Genomic DNA, 17,230 nt, shown 5'->3' on the forward strand with positions numbered 1-17,230 from the left:
CTGGTGGTATGATGACTAAATCTTGAAAGTCATTCTTGTTTCTTCTCCTTTCACACCTCAGATTTGATCCATCAGAAAATCCTCTTGATCCAACCTTCAAAGTATATACCAGTATTGGATCACTTTTCACCATTTCCAAGGCTATCACCCTAACCCAAATCTCTGTCATCTTTAGCATGGACTACTATAATAGCCTTCTAGCTTTTTGCCCTCTTCTTACCCTCCTGTAATTAGTTTATTATCAACATATTAATCGTAGTCAGGCTGTCATATTCTTTTAATCCGGAAATCAGATCCTGTAACTCTTCTGCTTAAAACCTTCCAGTGGCTCTCTTTACATTTGCAATAGAATCCAGACTCTCTGGCCTACAAGGACTTCTATGTCCTGGCCTCTTCATTCATCTCCCTCTATTCTTGCAAAGCTCCACCAATCTTAATTTTATTATTCTGGAACCAGATTTCCTGGGCTTAAATTGCTGCTATGCTGCTTACTCGCAAATCTTGGACAAATTACCTAATTTCCTTATACTTCAGTTCCTTCTGTTGTAAAATGATTTGGCCAATAGTAGTGTCTGTCTCATAACATGGTTATTAGAATTAAACAAGTTAATACATTTAAAGCGCTTAGAAGAATTCTGGGTAAATACTAAGTGTCATTTTATGTTAGCTATCCTCATTATTGTTGTCATCATTCCCATCCCGTCATCATCTTTGCATTGCTACCTTCTTTTTTAATCATTCAGGTCTCAACTCTATTGTCAAATACATAGAAAGGTCTTTCTCAATCAGCCTAACTAAAGCTTCGCTCCTGGTCCTTCTCTATATATTCCTGTTTGTTTGTTTGTTTGTTTTAGCGGTCTCTGTACCTGAAGTTATTTTCTTGATATGATTATGTGTTTTTTGTTTTTATTGTTTATTTCCCCTTGCTCTTTGTCTTCAGTCATGGCCAGTAAACTGACAAAAGTTATTGGCAATGGGTGGGCGCAATGACTCATGCCTGTAATCCCAGCACTGTGGGGAGGCCAGTGTGGATGGATCACTTGAGGCCAGGAGTTCGAGACCAGCCTGGTCAACACAGTGAAACCCTGTCTCTCCCAAAATACAAAATTTAGCCAGGTGTGGTGGTGCTCCTGTAATCCCAGCTACTCTGGAGGCTGAGGCATGAGAATCACTTGAACCCAGGAGGCAGAGTTTACAGTGAGCCTAGACAGTGCTGCTGTACTCCAGCCTGGGTGACAGAGTGAGACTCTGTATCAAAAAAAAAGTTATTAGCAGTCAGCCACTAGGTTGTAAGGTCCATGAAGATAGGAATCATGTCCATCTTGCATGCCCAGTGTTTAACATAGACTTCTGAATACCATAAGGGCCCCAAAATATTTGTTAAAGATTAAAATGAATTAGATTTTTTACATGTATTATATGAAATTATCTAATAAATAGTCCAACTAACTGCATTATTTTTGTTTGTTTGTTTTTGTTTTGTTTTATACAGAGTCTCACTTTGTAGCCCAGACTGGAATGCAGTGGTGTGATCTTGGCTCACTGCAACCTTTGCCTCCTGGGTTCAAGTGATTCTCATGGCTCAGCCTCCCAAGAAGCTAGGATTACAGGTGCCTGCAACTACACCTGGCTAATTTTTGTATTTTTTTTTTTTTTTTTTTTTAGTCAAGACGAGATTTCACCATGTTGGCCAGGCTGGTCTTGAACTCCTAACCTCAAGTAATCCACCTGCCTTTGCCTCCCTAAGTGCTGGAATTACAGGCATGAGCCACTGTGCCTGGCCAGCTCTCTTTATAATAGCTTGTTTCTTTATAAATCACTTAGAAATTATGAAGTTCTCTTGTCATTAGAGCAAGATGATTATAGTAAATACTTATTTTAACAATATAAAAATTCCTTCACTCTTAAGGACATATTATTGATATCTTGCTATTATGGATGGAATATATAGAATATAAAACTTTATATTAGTCTGAATATTGTAACTAATAGAGTCATAAAGTGCAAGGAGATTCTATTCATCCTTGTTAAAGTATAGTTCACTGACCAATAGCATATTTGGGAGCTTGTTCAAAAAATACCTAAAAACATTTTTTTTTGAGACAAGATCTAACTCTGTCACCACACTGGAGTACAGTGGCACAGGTATGGTTTACTGCAGCCTTCACCTCCTGGGCTCAAGCAATCCTCCCATATCAGCCTTTTGAGTAACTGGAACTACAGGCCTGTGCCACCGTGCCCAGTTAATTTTTAATTTTTTGTAGACCCAGGGTCTCACTATGTTGTCCATGCTGTCTTGAACTCCTGGGTCCACGCATTCCTTCTACCTCGGCCTCCCAGAGTGTTGTTGGGATTACAGATGTGAGCTACTGTGCCTGGCCCAAAATGTAGATCCTCATGCTTTTTCTTAGACATACTGAATTAGAACTCATGTAATTGTATGCACAATAAAGTTTAAGCATCATTGCTGTAGATTATGGGATTATTTAATTATAAGCAAAAATGAAATTTTCTTGCATTTTTCTTTGTATTCTTAATGACATTTCTTGTGTTTTCAAAGGAATAATCACACTCTGTTTGGTGTTTTAAATTATACTAAGACTCCTGGAGGGAGCAGACGACTTCGTTCTAATATATTAGAACCTCTAGTTGATATTGAAACCATTAACATGAGATTAGATTGTGTTGAAGAACTGCTTCAAGATGAGGAACTATTTTTTGGACTTCAATCAGGTAAATCAATATTATTTAATTTTATAAATATAAATTATTGAAAATACAATTGGCTTAGTTATTTTTTCCATGTATCGGAAAGACAAGTAGTGAAGGTGTAAATTCTTGTATTCTTTTATGAAGGCTATTTTCCTGAAATTTTCTACTGAATCCTATAGTAAATAATTTCAGAGGTATGTTATGTAATATATTTTGATTTCCTGGATGCTTTTCTTTTCCATTGTTTTTTCTTTTCTTTCTTTCTCTCTCTTTTTTCTTTTTTTTTTGTTGTTGTTGTTCATAGATATCTTCTATTCCTTTTCTCCATGGAAATCCTCAAAGAAAGGAAGATTTGTCTAGACTAGGTAATTATCAACAGATAGGATGTATAAGTTTCCTAGCCTGCTGTAAAAACTACTACATATTCCATAGTTTAAAACAACAGAAAGATTTTGCCTTATAGTTCTGGAAGCTAGAAGCTGAAAATAAGGTGTCAGAGGAGCCATGCTCCCTCTGAAACCTTTGGAGAGAATGCTTTGCCCCTTCCTAGCTTTTCATGGTTGCTTTCAGTCCATTTCGGGCCTTGGCTTGCAGGTTCATCATTGCAAACTCTGCTTCTATTGTCATATTTTTTTCTCCGTGTGTCTTCATATTGTTTTCTTTTTTTTTTTTTTCTTTGAGACACAGTCTCGCTCTGTCTCTAGGCTGGAGTGCAGTGGTGTGATCTCAGCTCAATGCAACCTCTGCCTCCCAGGTTCAAGCGATACTCCTGTCTCAGCCTCCCGAGTAGCTGGGACTACAGGCATGTGCCACCATGCCCAGCAAATTTTTGTATTTTTAGTAGAGACGGGGTTTCATCATGTTGACCAGGATAGCCTTGATCTCTTGACCTTGTGATCTTCCCGCCTCAGCCTCCCAAAGTGCTGGGATTACAGGTGTGAGCCACAGCGCCCGGCCCACATTGTCTTCTTATAAGGAAACTAGTCATATTGGATTAAGACTTACCTTAATAACCTCACTTTAACTTGATTACATTTGCGAAAACCCAATTTTCAAATAAGGTCACACTCACAAGTACCAGGAGTTAAGACTTCACAATATCATTTGGGGGTCACAATTCAACCCATAATAAGAAAGATAAGAAAATTGCACTTACCTCAAGGTCTGTTTCTGGAAAACCCAACCTAATACAGTCACCAACAGGCATATATATATTTTTTTACTTTTATTTCTGGGATTGATGTGCTGAAATGTGCTCAACATGCAGATTTGTTACATAGGTATACATGTGCCATGGTAGTTTGCTGCACCTGTCAACTTGTCTTCTAAGGTTTTAAGCCTTGCATGCATTAGGTATTTGTCCTAATGTTGTTCCTCCCCTTGCCTTCCACCCACCAACAGGCCCCAGTGTGTGACGTTCCCCTCCCTGTGTCCATGTGTTCTCATTGTTCAACTCCCACTTAGGAGTGAGAACATATGGTGTTTGGTTTTCTGTTCCTGTGTTAGTTTGCTGAGGATTATGGTTTCCAGCTTCATCCATGTCCCTGCAAAGGACATGAACTCATTCTTTTTATGTCTGCATAGTATTCCATGGTGTATATGTGCCACATTTTCTTTATCTGGTCTATCATTAATGGACATTTGGGTTGGTTCCAAGTCTTTGCTATTGTAAACAGTGCTGCAGTAAACATACGTGTGCATGTGTCTTTATAGTAGAATGATTTATAATTTTTTGGGTATATACCAGTAATAGGATTGCTGGATCAAATGGTATTTCTGGTTCTAGATCCTTGAGGATTTGTCACACTGTCTTCTGCAATGGTTGAACTAATTTACACTTCTACCAACAGTGTAAAAGTGTTCCAGTTTCTCCACATGTTCTGTAGCATCTGTTGTTCTCTAACTTTTTAATGATCGCCATTCAAAGTACTTTGAAACCAATGAGAACAAAGAGACAATGTACCAGAATCTCTGGGACACAGCTAAAGCAGCGTTAAGAGGGAAATTTATAGCACTAAAATGCCCACGTCAGAGAGTGGGAAAAATCTAAAATAGACACCTTAACATTGCAATTAGAAAAGAAACTTTGTTATTTCTGCCTTAATTTCATTATTTACTCAGTAGTCATTCTGGAGCAGGTTGTTTAGTTTCCATGTAGTTGTGCGGTTTTGAGTTAGTTTCTTAATCCTGAGTTCTAATTTGATTGCACTGTAGTCTGAGAGACTGTTATGATTTCCATTCTTTTGCATTTGGTGAGGAGTGTTTTACTTCCAATTATGTGGTCAGTTTTAGAATAAGTGCTATGTAGTGCTGAGAAGGATGTATATTCTGTTATTTGGGGTAGAGAGTTCTATAGATGTCTGTTAGGTCTGCTTGATCCAGGCTGAGTTCAAGTCCTGAATATCCTCATTAATTTTCTGTCTTGTAGTCATCACATTCACCAAGGTTGAAATGAGGGAAAACATGTTAAGGGCAGCCATAGAGAAAGGTCAGGTTACTTACAAAGGGAAGCCCATCAGACTCACAGTGGATCTCTCTGACAAACCCTACAAGCCAGAAGAGAGTGGGGGCCAATATTCAACATTCTTAAATAAAAAAATTTTTAAGCCAGGATTTTATCCAGCCAAACTAAGCTTCATAAGTGAAGGAGAAATAAAATCCTTTACAGACAAGCAACTGCTGAGAGATTTTGTCACTACTGGGTCTGTCTTACAAAAGTTCCTGAAGGAAGCACTAAATATGAAGAGGAAAAACCAATACCAGCCACTGCAAAAACACACTGTAATAAAGACCAGTGACACCATGAAGAAACTGCATCAACTAACGTGCAAAATAACCAGCTAGCACCATGATGATAGGACCAAATTCACACATAACAATATTAACCTTAAATGTAATGAGGTTAAATGCCCCAATTAAAAGACACAGACTGGAAAATTGGATAAAAAGTCAAGACCCATCAGTGTGCTATATTCAGGAGACCTATCCAATGTGCAAAGAGTCATACAGTCTCAAAGTAAAGGGATGGAGGAGTATTTACCAAGCAAATGGAAAGCAAAAACAAAAGCAGCTGTTGGAATCCCAATCTCTGATAGGACAGACTTTAAACCAACAAAGATCAGAAAAGGCAAAGAAGAACATTACATGATGGCAAAGGGATCAATGCAACAAGAAGGCTAATTATCCTAAATATATATGCACCCAATACAGGAGCACCCAGATTCATAAAACAAGTTCTTAGAGACCTACAAGGAGACTTAGACTCTCACACAATAATAGTGGGAGACTTTTTAACACCCTGCTGTCCGTATTGTTAAATTTAATAGACACATTAGTTCTCTTATTTGAATAAGAAAATTGCTCTTGTGCAAAGTACATCAACAGATACTTCTCAAAAGGAAGACATACAAGCAATCAACAGACGAAAGAATTCTCAACATCACTAATTATCAGAAAAGTACAAATCAAAACCACAATGAGATACCATCACACACCAGTCAGAATAGCTATTAAAAAGTCAAAAAATAACATGTTGGCAAGTCTGCAGAGAGAAGGGAATGCTCATACGTTGTTGTTAGGATTATAAATTAAGCCTCTGTGGAAAGCAGTTTGGAGATTTCTTAGAGAACTAAGAATAGAATTACCATTCAAACCAGCAATCCCATTACTGCATCTAAACCCAAAGGTAAATAAATTGTTCTACCAAAAAGACACCTGCACTCATATGTTTATCACAACATTATTCACGGTAGCAAAAACATGGAATGAACCCAGGTGCCCATCAGCAGTGGATTTGGTGGAGAAAACTTGGTACATATACACCTTGGAATACTATATAGTCATAAAAGAATGAAATCATTTTCTTTGTAGCAGCATGGATATAGCTGGAGGCTATTATTCTAAGTGAATAAACACAGAAACAAAACCAAATATTGTGTGTTCTCACTTATATGTCGGAGTTAAACATTGGGTATACATGGGGATATAAAGATGAGAATAGTAGATATTTAGGACTCCAAAAGGAGACAGGAGTGGGGCAAGGGTTCACAAATATTGGGTACTGTGTTTACTATCCAGGTGCCATATTCAATCAAAGCCCAAACTTCAGCATTACACAGTATATCTGTGCAACAAACCTGCACATGTACCCCCGGAATCTAAAATAAAATTTTTTTAGAAAGGAAAAGAAAGTTGCCTTTGCAACCTGGCTGTTGTTTGTCCACTGGCATGACAGTACTGTTTTCTTCTTAAATCTGTAGATGAAAGAATAGTTTATATTCACTACTCTTTGTCCAATTTTTGGTTGCTTACAGCTTGGTCTGTCTTCCATACCTCCACTTGCCTGACTACCCTAGCTGGTGTTCTGGTAGTCTATATGAAAGTGGTACATGAAAATGTAGAAGACATTTAAGACCTGAGTAGGCTTTCTTCAGTTCAATTCCAAATGCCTTTAATTAGTGTAATTCCTTCATAATTCTGATATTATATTGACTGTGACTCTGCCTGTCCAATGTTGTTCACCATATTCTTTTTTAAATATATATATTCATGTGTATTTAGTGAGACATTGGGAAAGGCAAAAAGGGACCATTTTTAACTATCCTTTACTTGTTAACAGTAACATCTTGTTGGTCTACCTATACTTGCTCCTTATATAATACATAAATGCTAGGAATATGTAAAGTCATTTAATCATGTTACATTGGTCAAGCTCCAACCATTGTTATCTTTTTTAACTTTCTGCTACCAAATATGCATTTATACTTATCTGTTTTTCACTCCCTTTGTGTAAGCTGGAAGTGGTATTCTCTAACTAATTCCTCCATCTGTGCTCTGGATCCCATCGTTGCACTTATCTCCTGAATCTTCATTATTTTTCTCTCTATGGGCTTCTTCTAAGAGGATTCAGACTTCCTCATGTCTCTCCCATCTGTGTAAAAGTTCTCCCTGTACTTCATCTTCTCCAGCTACCACTATATCACTTCTTTATTCATAGCCAAATCTGTTGAAGAACAGATTTCCTATGCTAACTATCTTCTTTTCATCACCATGTCTCAGTGTGTCGCAGTCTTATTTCTGTGCCCAGTACCGCGCTGAGACTGCCTTGTCAAGGTCACCTTAGCAGATCTTGTTGGTTCTCTGTTCAGACCATCTTGAATCCTTTTGACCTTTCAGTATACACCTTTTGCTGCTCTATGAGCCTAATGGCCCACACCTGGACACTTTTTCAAGGCCTACTCTCAGGCTGTTAGAGCCGTCTGTTCTTAAGTACAGAGTAACCAAAGTGCCTGGTAGCCCTTAAATAACTGTATGGTATGAAGGTATGAACGCCCAGCTCTTTCACATTGATTTGGCAAAAACCTGAATATAACTTCAACTCCAGAATTCCTTTGCAAAATCAGTTGATCAGTTACCTTCCACACAACTTTGCCTGAAATCACACTGTTGGTTGGCTTCATTTCCCTTCTCTGTCCTTTTCTCACTGCTCTACTGGTTTCTTCTCGAAGCTGATTCTTTTTTTTTTTCTTTTTACTTATTTTCTTTTCTCTTTTCTCTTTTCTCCCTTCCTTCCTTCCTCACTCCCCCCCTTCCCCTTCCTCCTCACCCTCCCTCCTCCTCCCTCCCTTCCTTCCTCCCCTCCTTTCCTCCCTTCTTTCCTTCTTCCCTTCCTTCCTTCCTTCCTTCCTGGGCTACAGTGTAGTGGTGCGATCTCAGCTTACTGCAACCTCTACCCCCTGGGCTCAAACAATCCTCCAACCTCAGTCTCCCAAGTAGCTGGTGTTACAGGCACATACTGCCACACTTAGCTAATTTTTATATTTTTCGTAGAGATGGGGTTTTACCATGTTGCCCAGGCTTGGAAGCACATTCTTAATAAAGTCCTTGCCTCAGGGTCTTTTTCTGGAGAGCCCAACCTAACACAGTCACAAGAGGCGTATTGTTAAATTTAATGGACACGTCAGTTCTCATATTCATGAATAAGAGAAATATCCACAATTTATTCGATACTGCTGAATATCTGTCGTTATTCAGTGACTGCCTTTCTTTGCTTCTGTGGTTATAAAATCTCCTGATTTTCTTCCTACGTCTCTGTGGTTTCCTTCTGAGTCTTTTTTATATACTTCTCTTTTATGCTTATTTCCTAAATGCTATGGCTCTTCAAAGATATGTGCTGGGTTGTCCTTTTATCCTGAATATCCTTATTATATTATTTATTAATTTACCTTAATAAAGTAGGGGAGCAGGGCATAGGACAGACTGGGAGGGTAATTTTTATAGTTTATTAAAATACAGGAATCTAAACCTTAAAAAAAAACCAAAACAGAACCTCCTTTATTAAAGGCATTCTGTAGGTGTTAGGGATAAAAAGATGAAGAAAATTAAGCTGTCTGTCCTCAAAGACCTTATATCCATGTTAGGGAAACAGAACTCTAAATCATTTTGATGCAATGTGATAAATGCAATAACAATTGAGTAGTTTATGGAAACACAGAGAAGGGAGTTGAGATGAAGACAGAATCCAGATGGGATTTGCAGAAATAATTTTTCAGCTTTGTCTTAAGGGAAGGAATAGGATTTTAGCAACAGGCGAATCCTAGCAGTGATATTCGAGACAAAAGAAACATGCCTGTGCAAGGTATGTTGAGGCCCATAGGAGTAACGAAGATGTTTTTTGGAAATAGTGGTTAGGATAAAGATCTGGTATATATGCCATTGGCTATGATCTTGACCTGTCATTTCCTTCTTTCCCTCTCTCCCCTTCTTCCTCTCTTCCTTCCTTCCTCTCTCCTTCCTCTTTCTCTCCCTCCCTTCCTCACTCCCTCCTTCTACCTCTCTTCTTTCTTTTGTTCTCTCTCTCTTTCACAGAGTCTGGCTCTATCACCCAGACTAGAGTGCAGTGGCACTATCATGGCTTACTGTAACAAACCTCTAGGTTGAAGTGATTTCTTTTGCTGCAGCCTCCTGAGAAGCTAGGTCTGCAGGCCCGCACCACCATGCCTGCCTAATTTTTATATTTTTTGTAGAGCCAGGGTTTTGCTATGTTGCCCAGGCTGAACTTGAATTCCTGACTTCAATCAGCCCTCCCATCTCAACCTCCCAAAGTGCTGAGATTGCAGGCAATAGACATTGTGCCTGGTGTACTTAAGTTGATATAAAAGAGCTTGCTGTATTTAAGGATTGGCCAGTTGTTATTTATGACGTAAAGCCTTGAAGAATGGCAGGAAATGAGGATTGAGACTAGACTATGGAGGGCCTTTTTATAATGCTAAGGAGTTTAATTTTTTTCCTTCAGGTAATACGGAACTGACCATTCTGAACCCAGAGAGCACTGATCAAATCCTTATTTTAGAAACCTTCTGGTTGTAATGATAGATTTGGGGAAAGGAGGAAGGAGGAGTCTGGAAAGAGAAAGAGCAACATGAATGACAGCTTTAGAGAGTGTGACTAGGAGAATCACATGTAAAATATCATAATAGTATTGTTGGGGAAGGAGATCCTTAATCCTCTTCAGCCTTCTACATTGCATCTCAAAAGGAGAAGTTAGAAGTCAGCCAGAGGAGGGACTGGTTGGCACCACCAGCCAGGTTAAGGGTAAGACCCCGACTGCTAACCACAGTGCCATCTATAGATCACAGATACAGTATGGAGGAATCTTTCTGGAAGGCATTGTTTTTACTTAAACACCATCAAACCCCCACCTAAGTCATGTACCCCATGCCTACTTCATGGATCAAGACCCTTTCGCATGTAATTTCTAGAGTTGTAAGCCTTTAAAAGGGCAAGGATTTTCTTTGTTGGGGAGCTCAGCTATTAGGCAATTATGCCACTGCTGCTCCCAGCCAAATAAATCACCCCTTCCTTTCCAGTTTGATGTTTGAGAGGTTTGTTTCATGGCCTTTCCTACTTCATTGTATTATATTGAACATAATGAAGATTATAACAACAATATATTCAGCCTATTCTAATTTTTTAAACTGTTGGCAAGATGAGTCAAACTCTGTAAAATATTTGAAGACATTTATTCTGAGCCAAATATGAGTGATTATGGCCCATGAACATAGTTCTCAGGAGGTCCTGAGAACATGTACTCAAGGTGGTTGGGGTACACCTTGGTTTTATGTATTTTAGGGAGGCATGAGACATCAATCAGATACATTTAAGAAATACATTGGTTTGGTTCAGAAAGGTGGGACAACTTAAAGCAGGTGGCGTGGCTTTCAGACTATAGGTATATTTAAACATTTTCTGTTTGACAGTTAGTTGAGTTTATCTGAAGACCTGTGATTAATAGAAAGGAATGTTCAGGTTAAGATAAAGGATCCTGGGGACCAAGTTTTATTGTGCAGATGAATCTCTCAGATAGCAGACTTCAGAGAGAGAACAGGTTCTAAAATGTTTTTTATTGGACCTAAAAGAATGCCTGGGTCTTAGTTGATTATCTCCTGGATCTGGAAAGAAAGGAAGGAAAACAAAGGGGGAAGGGGATTCTCTAGAATGTGGATTTTTTCCCAAAAGAGACTTTGCAGGGCAATTTCAAGGTAGGGCAAGGAAATATATTTTGAGGTTAAATATTTTATTCCTTGTCTCATAATGTTATACCAGAGTCAGATTGAAAAACAAGTCACAACATACAGGGTCAAATAAAACCCATCTGATAAGAATCCATGGTTTGCAGGGCATAACTTCCCACATCCCTTAGGTAGGAATTTGGGCTAGCCAGAAAATCAGAGCTTAGTCCTCAAAACACATTTTGAACATGATGAATTACCACAGAAACAGAATATTAGAAATGGGACAGTTCTAGGGGTAGGCAAACTGAAAACTATCAAAAGACATCTGACAGTTTGAACAGGTAGCAGTAAAATAAAAACTTTCTTATATTGTGTTTTAAGGGATAACAGCATGACACCACTTTGAGAGCAGGTTAATAAGTTTACACAGAAACTTTTTTTTTTTTTTGAGACAGAGTTTCACTCTTGTTGCCCAGGCTGGAGTGCAATGCCATGATCTCAGCTCACCGCAACCTCTGTCTCCTGTATTCAAGGATTCTCCTGCCTCAGCCTCCCGAGTAGCTGGGATTACAGGCATGTGCCACTATGCCCAGCTAATTTTATATTTTTAGTAGAGATGGGATTTCTCTATGTTGGTCAGGCTGGTCTTGAACTCCTGACCTCAGGTGATTCAACTGCATTGGCCTCCCAAAGTGCAGGGATTACAGGTGTGAGCCACCGTGCCTGGCCACAAAAACTTTTAAAGTAATACATTACAATAAGCATGAATCGTTAAGAAATAGTTATCATTGTTTACTGTATTTTAAGTATGGGGAAATGTGTACATTTTTTTTAAACAATCTGTATGTTAAATGGTTAAAATTTATTATTTATATTTATTTTTATTAATTTTTTTTTAAACAGAGTCTTGCTCTGTTGCCAGGCACCAGGTTGGAGTGCAGTGGTGCAATCTTGGCTCACTGCAACCTCCGCCTCCCGGGTTCAAGCAATTCTTCTGCCTCAGCCTCCCAAGTAGCTGGGACTACAGGCGTGGGCCACCACGCCCAGCTAATTTTTGTATTTTTTAGTAGAGATGGGGTTTCACCATGTTGGCCAGGATGGACTCAATCTCCTGACCTTGTGATCCGCCCGCCTCGGCCTCTCAAAGTACCGGGATTACAGGCGTGGGCCACTGTGCCCGGCCAAAAGCTTCTTTTAAAAAAACACTTGGAGATATTTAAAAGAGATAGATTGCATGATCTATAAATTTATTTTTGTAGAACACTGTAAACTGGAAGATAAATTGAGAAGAATAAAATAAGCTTTTGAGCCATGGTAAATGCAAGACACTTTACACATTGTCATAGTCTGTGTTGTGATAATAAAATAGCTGACACTGGGCAATTTTTAAAGAACAGTGATTTGTTTCTTACAGTTGTGAAGGCTGGTATCTGCAAGGTTAAGGGACCTGTATCTAGTGAGGGCCTTCTTGATGCATCATAACATGCCAAAAGGCAGAAGAACAAGAGAGCACACATACAAGAGAGAGAGGAGGTGGAGGGCAACTCATCCTTTTATCCGGAATTTACTTCTGGAACAAGTTACCACTTCTGTGATAATGGCATTAATCCATTCATCAGGGCAGAGCCCTCTTGATCTAATCACCCTTTAAAGGTCCCATCTCTTAACAAGGTTGCATTGAGATTTAGTTTACAACACATGAACTTTGGGAACACATTCAAACCATAGCATTCTGCTCTTGGCTCCCTTAAATTCATGTCCTTCATACATGCAAAATACATTCATTTTATCCCATTAGGCTTAAAGTCTTAACTTGTTTCAACACTAACTCAAAGGTCCAGAATCTCATCTGAATCAGATATGTCTGTGAAACTCAAGGCATGATTCATCCTGAGGCAAATTCCCCAGCAGCTATGAGCCTATGAAATTAAATAAGTTATCTCCTTCCAGAATGTTGGGGCAGGGATAGGATAAACATTCCCATTATAAAAGGGAGAAATAGGCAATAAGAAACGAGTAACAGGCCCAAAGAAATCACTTCAAACCTGACAAGGAAAACAACAGTAAGTCTTAAAGCTGAAGAATAATCTTCTTTGACTCCATATCCCACATCAGGGGCACAGTAAGGTAGGAGTTGGGCTCTCAAGGCCTCAGGCAGCCTCAGGCTTAGTCCACCCAGCAGCTCTCATGGTTTGTAGTCTCATGCCTATGACTTTCTCAGACTGGAGTTAACATGCTGATGCCGCCCATAGTTTTATGGTCTCAGAGTGGGGAGCTGGGGAGTGATTGCCCCACTCCCATGGCTTTACTAGGCATTGCCCTATTGGGGACTCTGTGAATGCTGGCCTTACTCCTATGGCTTCACTAGGCATAGTAGGGGCTTTCTGTGGTAGGCTCTCCTTGGTGGGTCTGCCCCTATGATAAGTCTGCTTGGGTCCCAGGCTGTCCTCAACATCCTTTGAAACTTAGGCAGAAGCCACCATGGCTTCATACCTTTTGCATTCTATGTGCCTGCAGAATTAGCACCACGTGGACACTGCCAAGATTTACTGCGTATACCCTCCGGAGCAGTGGGTTGAACTGCAGCTGGGTCCACTTGAGCTACAGCTCTGGTGGCTGAGAGGCATTATGCCAGAATTGAGGGAGCAGAGGTCCAAGGCGCTGCAGGGCAGCAAATGCTGAGGTCACACAAGCACCTCTCTGGAAACTTTGCCCTCAAGGTCAAATCCTAGCTTGCTTAGATCTCTGAAATGTTTTTGGGGTCATTCTCTCATTGTTTTCATAAATAGAACCTGGCTTCTTTCTATACTAGTTTTTTTAGCAATCACTTGACAACCCCTTTACTATTCTTTCCGGAACATACATTTTATGTGGCCAGGCTGAGAGTGTTCCTGATTTTTTTATTCTGCTTCTTTTTAAATTATAAATGTCATCTTTAAAGTATTTCTGTCTTCTTTCATTTTACTGTAAATGGCTGAAAGAAGCTTTGTAACATCTTGAATGCTTTGCTGCTTAGATAGTTCTACCAGATATCCTAGTTCATTCCTCTTAAGTTCTGCCTTCCACAATATCATAGGCCATGGATGCAGTCCTCCCAAGTTCTTTGCAACTGTGTAACAAGGATGGCCATTACTCCAGTTTCCAAGATTTTGTTTCTCAGTTCCACCTAAGTACTCATCAGAATGGCCTTTACTGTCCATATTTCTACCAATGGTCACTGATCACGACCACTTAAGTAATTGTTACAACATTCCAGACTTTCCCTACATTGCTTTCCTTTTTCTGAGGCTTCACTAGAATTCTCCTTAATGTTCTGTTCATGGCATTCTGGGCTTTTTCTAACCTGCTCCTCCAAATTCTTCTAACTTCTGTGCATTGTTATTGTTCAATTCCTAAGCTGCTTACACATTTTCAGATATTTGTTACAGCAACAAACCCAGTCTTGGTACCAATTTTCTATCTTAGTTTGTTTTGTGCTGCTATACCAGAATATCTGAGACTGAATAATTTATGAACAGCAGAGACTTGTTTCTTACAGTTCTAGAGGCTGGAAGATAAAAGTTGAGTGACTCACATCTGGTAAGGGCCTTCTTGCTGTGTCTTACCTAACATGGTGGAAGTGCAAGATAGCATGCATGCATATGAGACAAAAAGGGAGCTGAACTCATCCTTCTGTCAAAAACCCATTCCCATGGTGATAGCATTAATTCAATCACAGAGGCAGAGCCCTCATGACCTAACCTTCTCTTAAAAGTCCCACCTCTCAAGACTGTTGCATTGGAGATCAAGGTTCCAACACATGAACTTTGGGGGGCATTTTCAAACCATAGCACATATATAATCTCACTTAATTCTCACAACACACTTGGGAAGTCAATGTTACCAGCATTTAAAAGATGAGAACAGCACCAGGTCTGGTGGTGTGGGTAACCCCCCCCATATAGGCACCGAGGAATGAGAGCTAAGCAAAACCCTGGCACAGTTAGGGCTTGAGGAATATCTCACTTTATAGTGTTACGGCTTGAGGAATATCTCACTTTATAGTGTTACTACTCAGCTATTTCCTTTTATATAATCCTTTACATAATCATATATTAGTTTATAGAAATAGGGCTTGAAGTCTCCCTTTATATAATCCTCTCTATATTATCATATAATAGTTGATAGTATGAGTGCCTAAAGAATATTTCCCTACATATATACCTATAATTATATCTTAGTTCATAATTGGAGGAATGCCTAGAGTGGACACAGTACAGAGCATGAATTAAGGAATAAGCAGCTTATAATTGGAGGAATGCCTAGATCAGACACAGTGCAGAGCATGAATTAAGGGAAAAACAGTTATACCAGGACAAGAATCCATGGCCCAGGCGGCAGCGTTCAGTATTGTAAAGATACCCACTGTATGACAGGCTTGTGGTGAGAGCCACTCCTCCTGATAAAGGAGTTGTAGGACCTTGCTCCAGTTCTCATGGAAGGCTGCCCTCAGAACGGCAGTCCACCTTGGTGACTGTGAACTTTATCAGCTCTTGCTACTGTGCTGCTTGAAAAGCATTTTCCCATAGAATGCATTGGAAGCTGCCAGAAGGTGACGGTAACCTTGACAGCTCTGTCACTGCTATGTGAGTTAAAGCATCCTCCCATAAATCTTCTTAGTAGTTTCCCATAGATAGAAGTATTGCACACTGCACCCTCTTCACTTCGCACGACCCACCTTGAAGCCTTGGTGACCTAATGGGGGTGGACCCCTTACTACACATGGCCCTTGCCTTCGTGGGAACGGGGCCCTTGCCTTCATGGGAACAGGCCCCTTGCTGTGCGCTGTCCACCTCCTGGCCTAGGTGACCTAATGGGGGTGGACCCTATGTTTTATTGCTCACGACCCTATCACTATCCTTAAAGATGATTTCACTCACTGCCCTACTCCCTAACCTGTACACAATAAATACTCATGCTTCTGGACATTCGGGGCCTCGCCAGGCGCCTCACCGGCCTCGCCAGCGTCGCCTGAATCTGTTTATAGGTGCCATGGCGCCCCGAGCCCAGCTACATTTTCTTTATACTTCTGTGTCCTGTCTCTTTATTTCTCGGATCCTGCACCTCAGCACAGCATAAGGCTCACCCCACGACCCTATGGGGCAATCAGCCATACATCTGGCTCCCAATGTGCCCTACAGGGAAGTCAATGTTATCAGCATTTAAAAGATGAGAACAGCGCCGGGTGTGGTGGCTCACACCTGTAATCTCAGCACTTTGGGAGGCCAATATGGGCAAATCGTGAAGTCAGGAGTTCAAAACGAGCCTGACTAAGATGGTGAAACCCTATCTCTACTAAAAATACAAAAAATTATCTAGGCATGGTAGTGTGGGCCTGTAATCCCAGCTACCCAGGAGACGGAGGCAGAAGAATCACTTGAACCCAGGAGGTGGAGTTTGCAGTGAGCTGAGATCGCGCAACTGAACTCCAGCCTGGGCTTCAGAGAGAGACTCCATCTCAAAAACAAGAAATAAAAATTTTAAAAAGATGAGAACAGCTAGAGTTTAGAGATGTTAGGTAACTCTTGGGAAGGTTATGTGGTTAGTGGTTGAATTATATTTCATGTGTCATGATATTGAATAGACAATATCCAAAACCAGAGAAGTAGGGTTTCAAGAAGGAAGGTAAGTCTTAGTTTATTTAGTGTTGCTATAATGGAATACCTGAGGCTGGGTAATTTATAAAGAAACGAGTTTATTTGGGTCACAATTCCAGTGACTGGAAAGTCCAAGAGCATGGCATTGGCATCTACTCGGCTTCTGGTTAGGGCTTTTGTGATGCATCATAAAATGGAGGACGGTCAAAGAGGAAACAGAAATATGCAGTGAGTAAAATGAGGGGCAGTCTTACTTTATAACAACCTGTTCTAGTGTGGGAACTAGTCCCTTTTCGTGTGAACTAATTCAGTTTTATTAAGGGGTTAACTCACTCATCATGGTAGGAATCGCACCAAGCTTCTTGTGAG

The 17,230-nt window shown here is 40.0% G+C and overlaps 1 protein-coding gene across 1 annotated transcript in view; it reads left to right on the forward strand.

Annotated features, from left to right (window-relative positions):
• MSH4 (mutS homolog 4) overlaps nt 1-17,230 on the forward strand; it is a 103,237-nt gene that overhangs the window by 22,985 nt on the left and 63,022 nt on the right. The window contains exon 7 of the mRNA XM_003921400.4: nt 2,561-2,733. Within this exon, the coding sequence (XP_003921449.1) occupies nt 2,561-2,733 (173 nt within the window). The remainder of the gene's footprint in view (nt 1-2,560; nt 2,734-17,230) is intronic.

This window comes from Saimiri boliviensis, chromosome 11 (genome assembly GCF_048565385.1).
Source record: "Saimiri boliviensis isolate mSaiBol1 chromosome 11, mSaiBol1.pri, whole genome shotgun sequence".
Classification (NCBI taxonomy): domain Eukaryota; kingdom Metazoa; phylum Chordata; class Mammalia; order Primates; family Cebidae; genus Saimiri; species Saimiri boliviensis.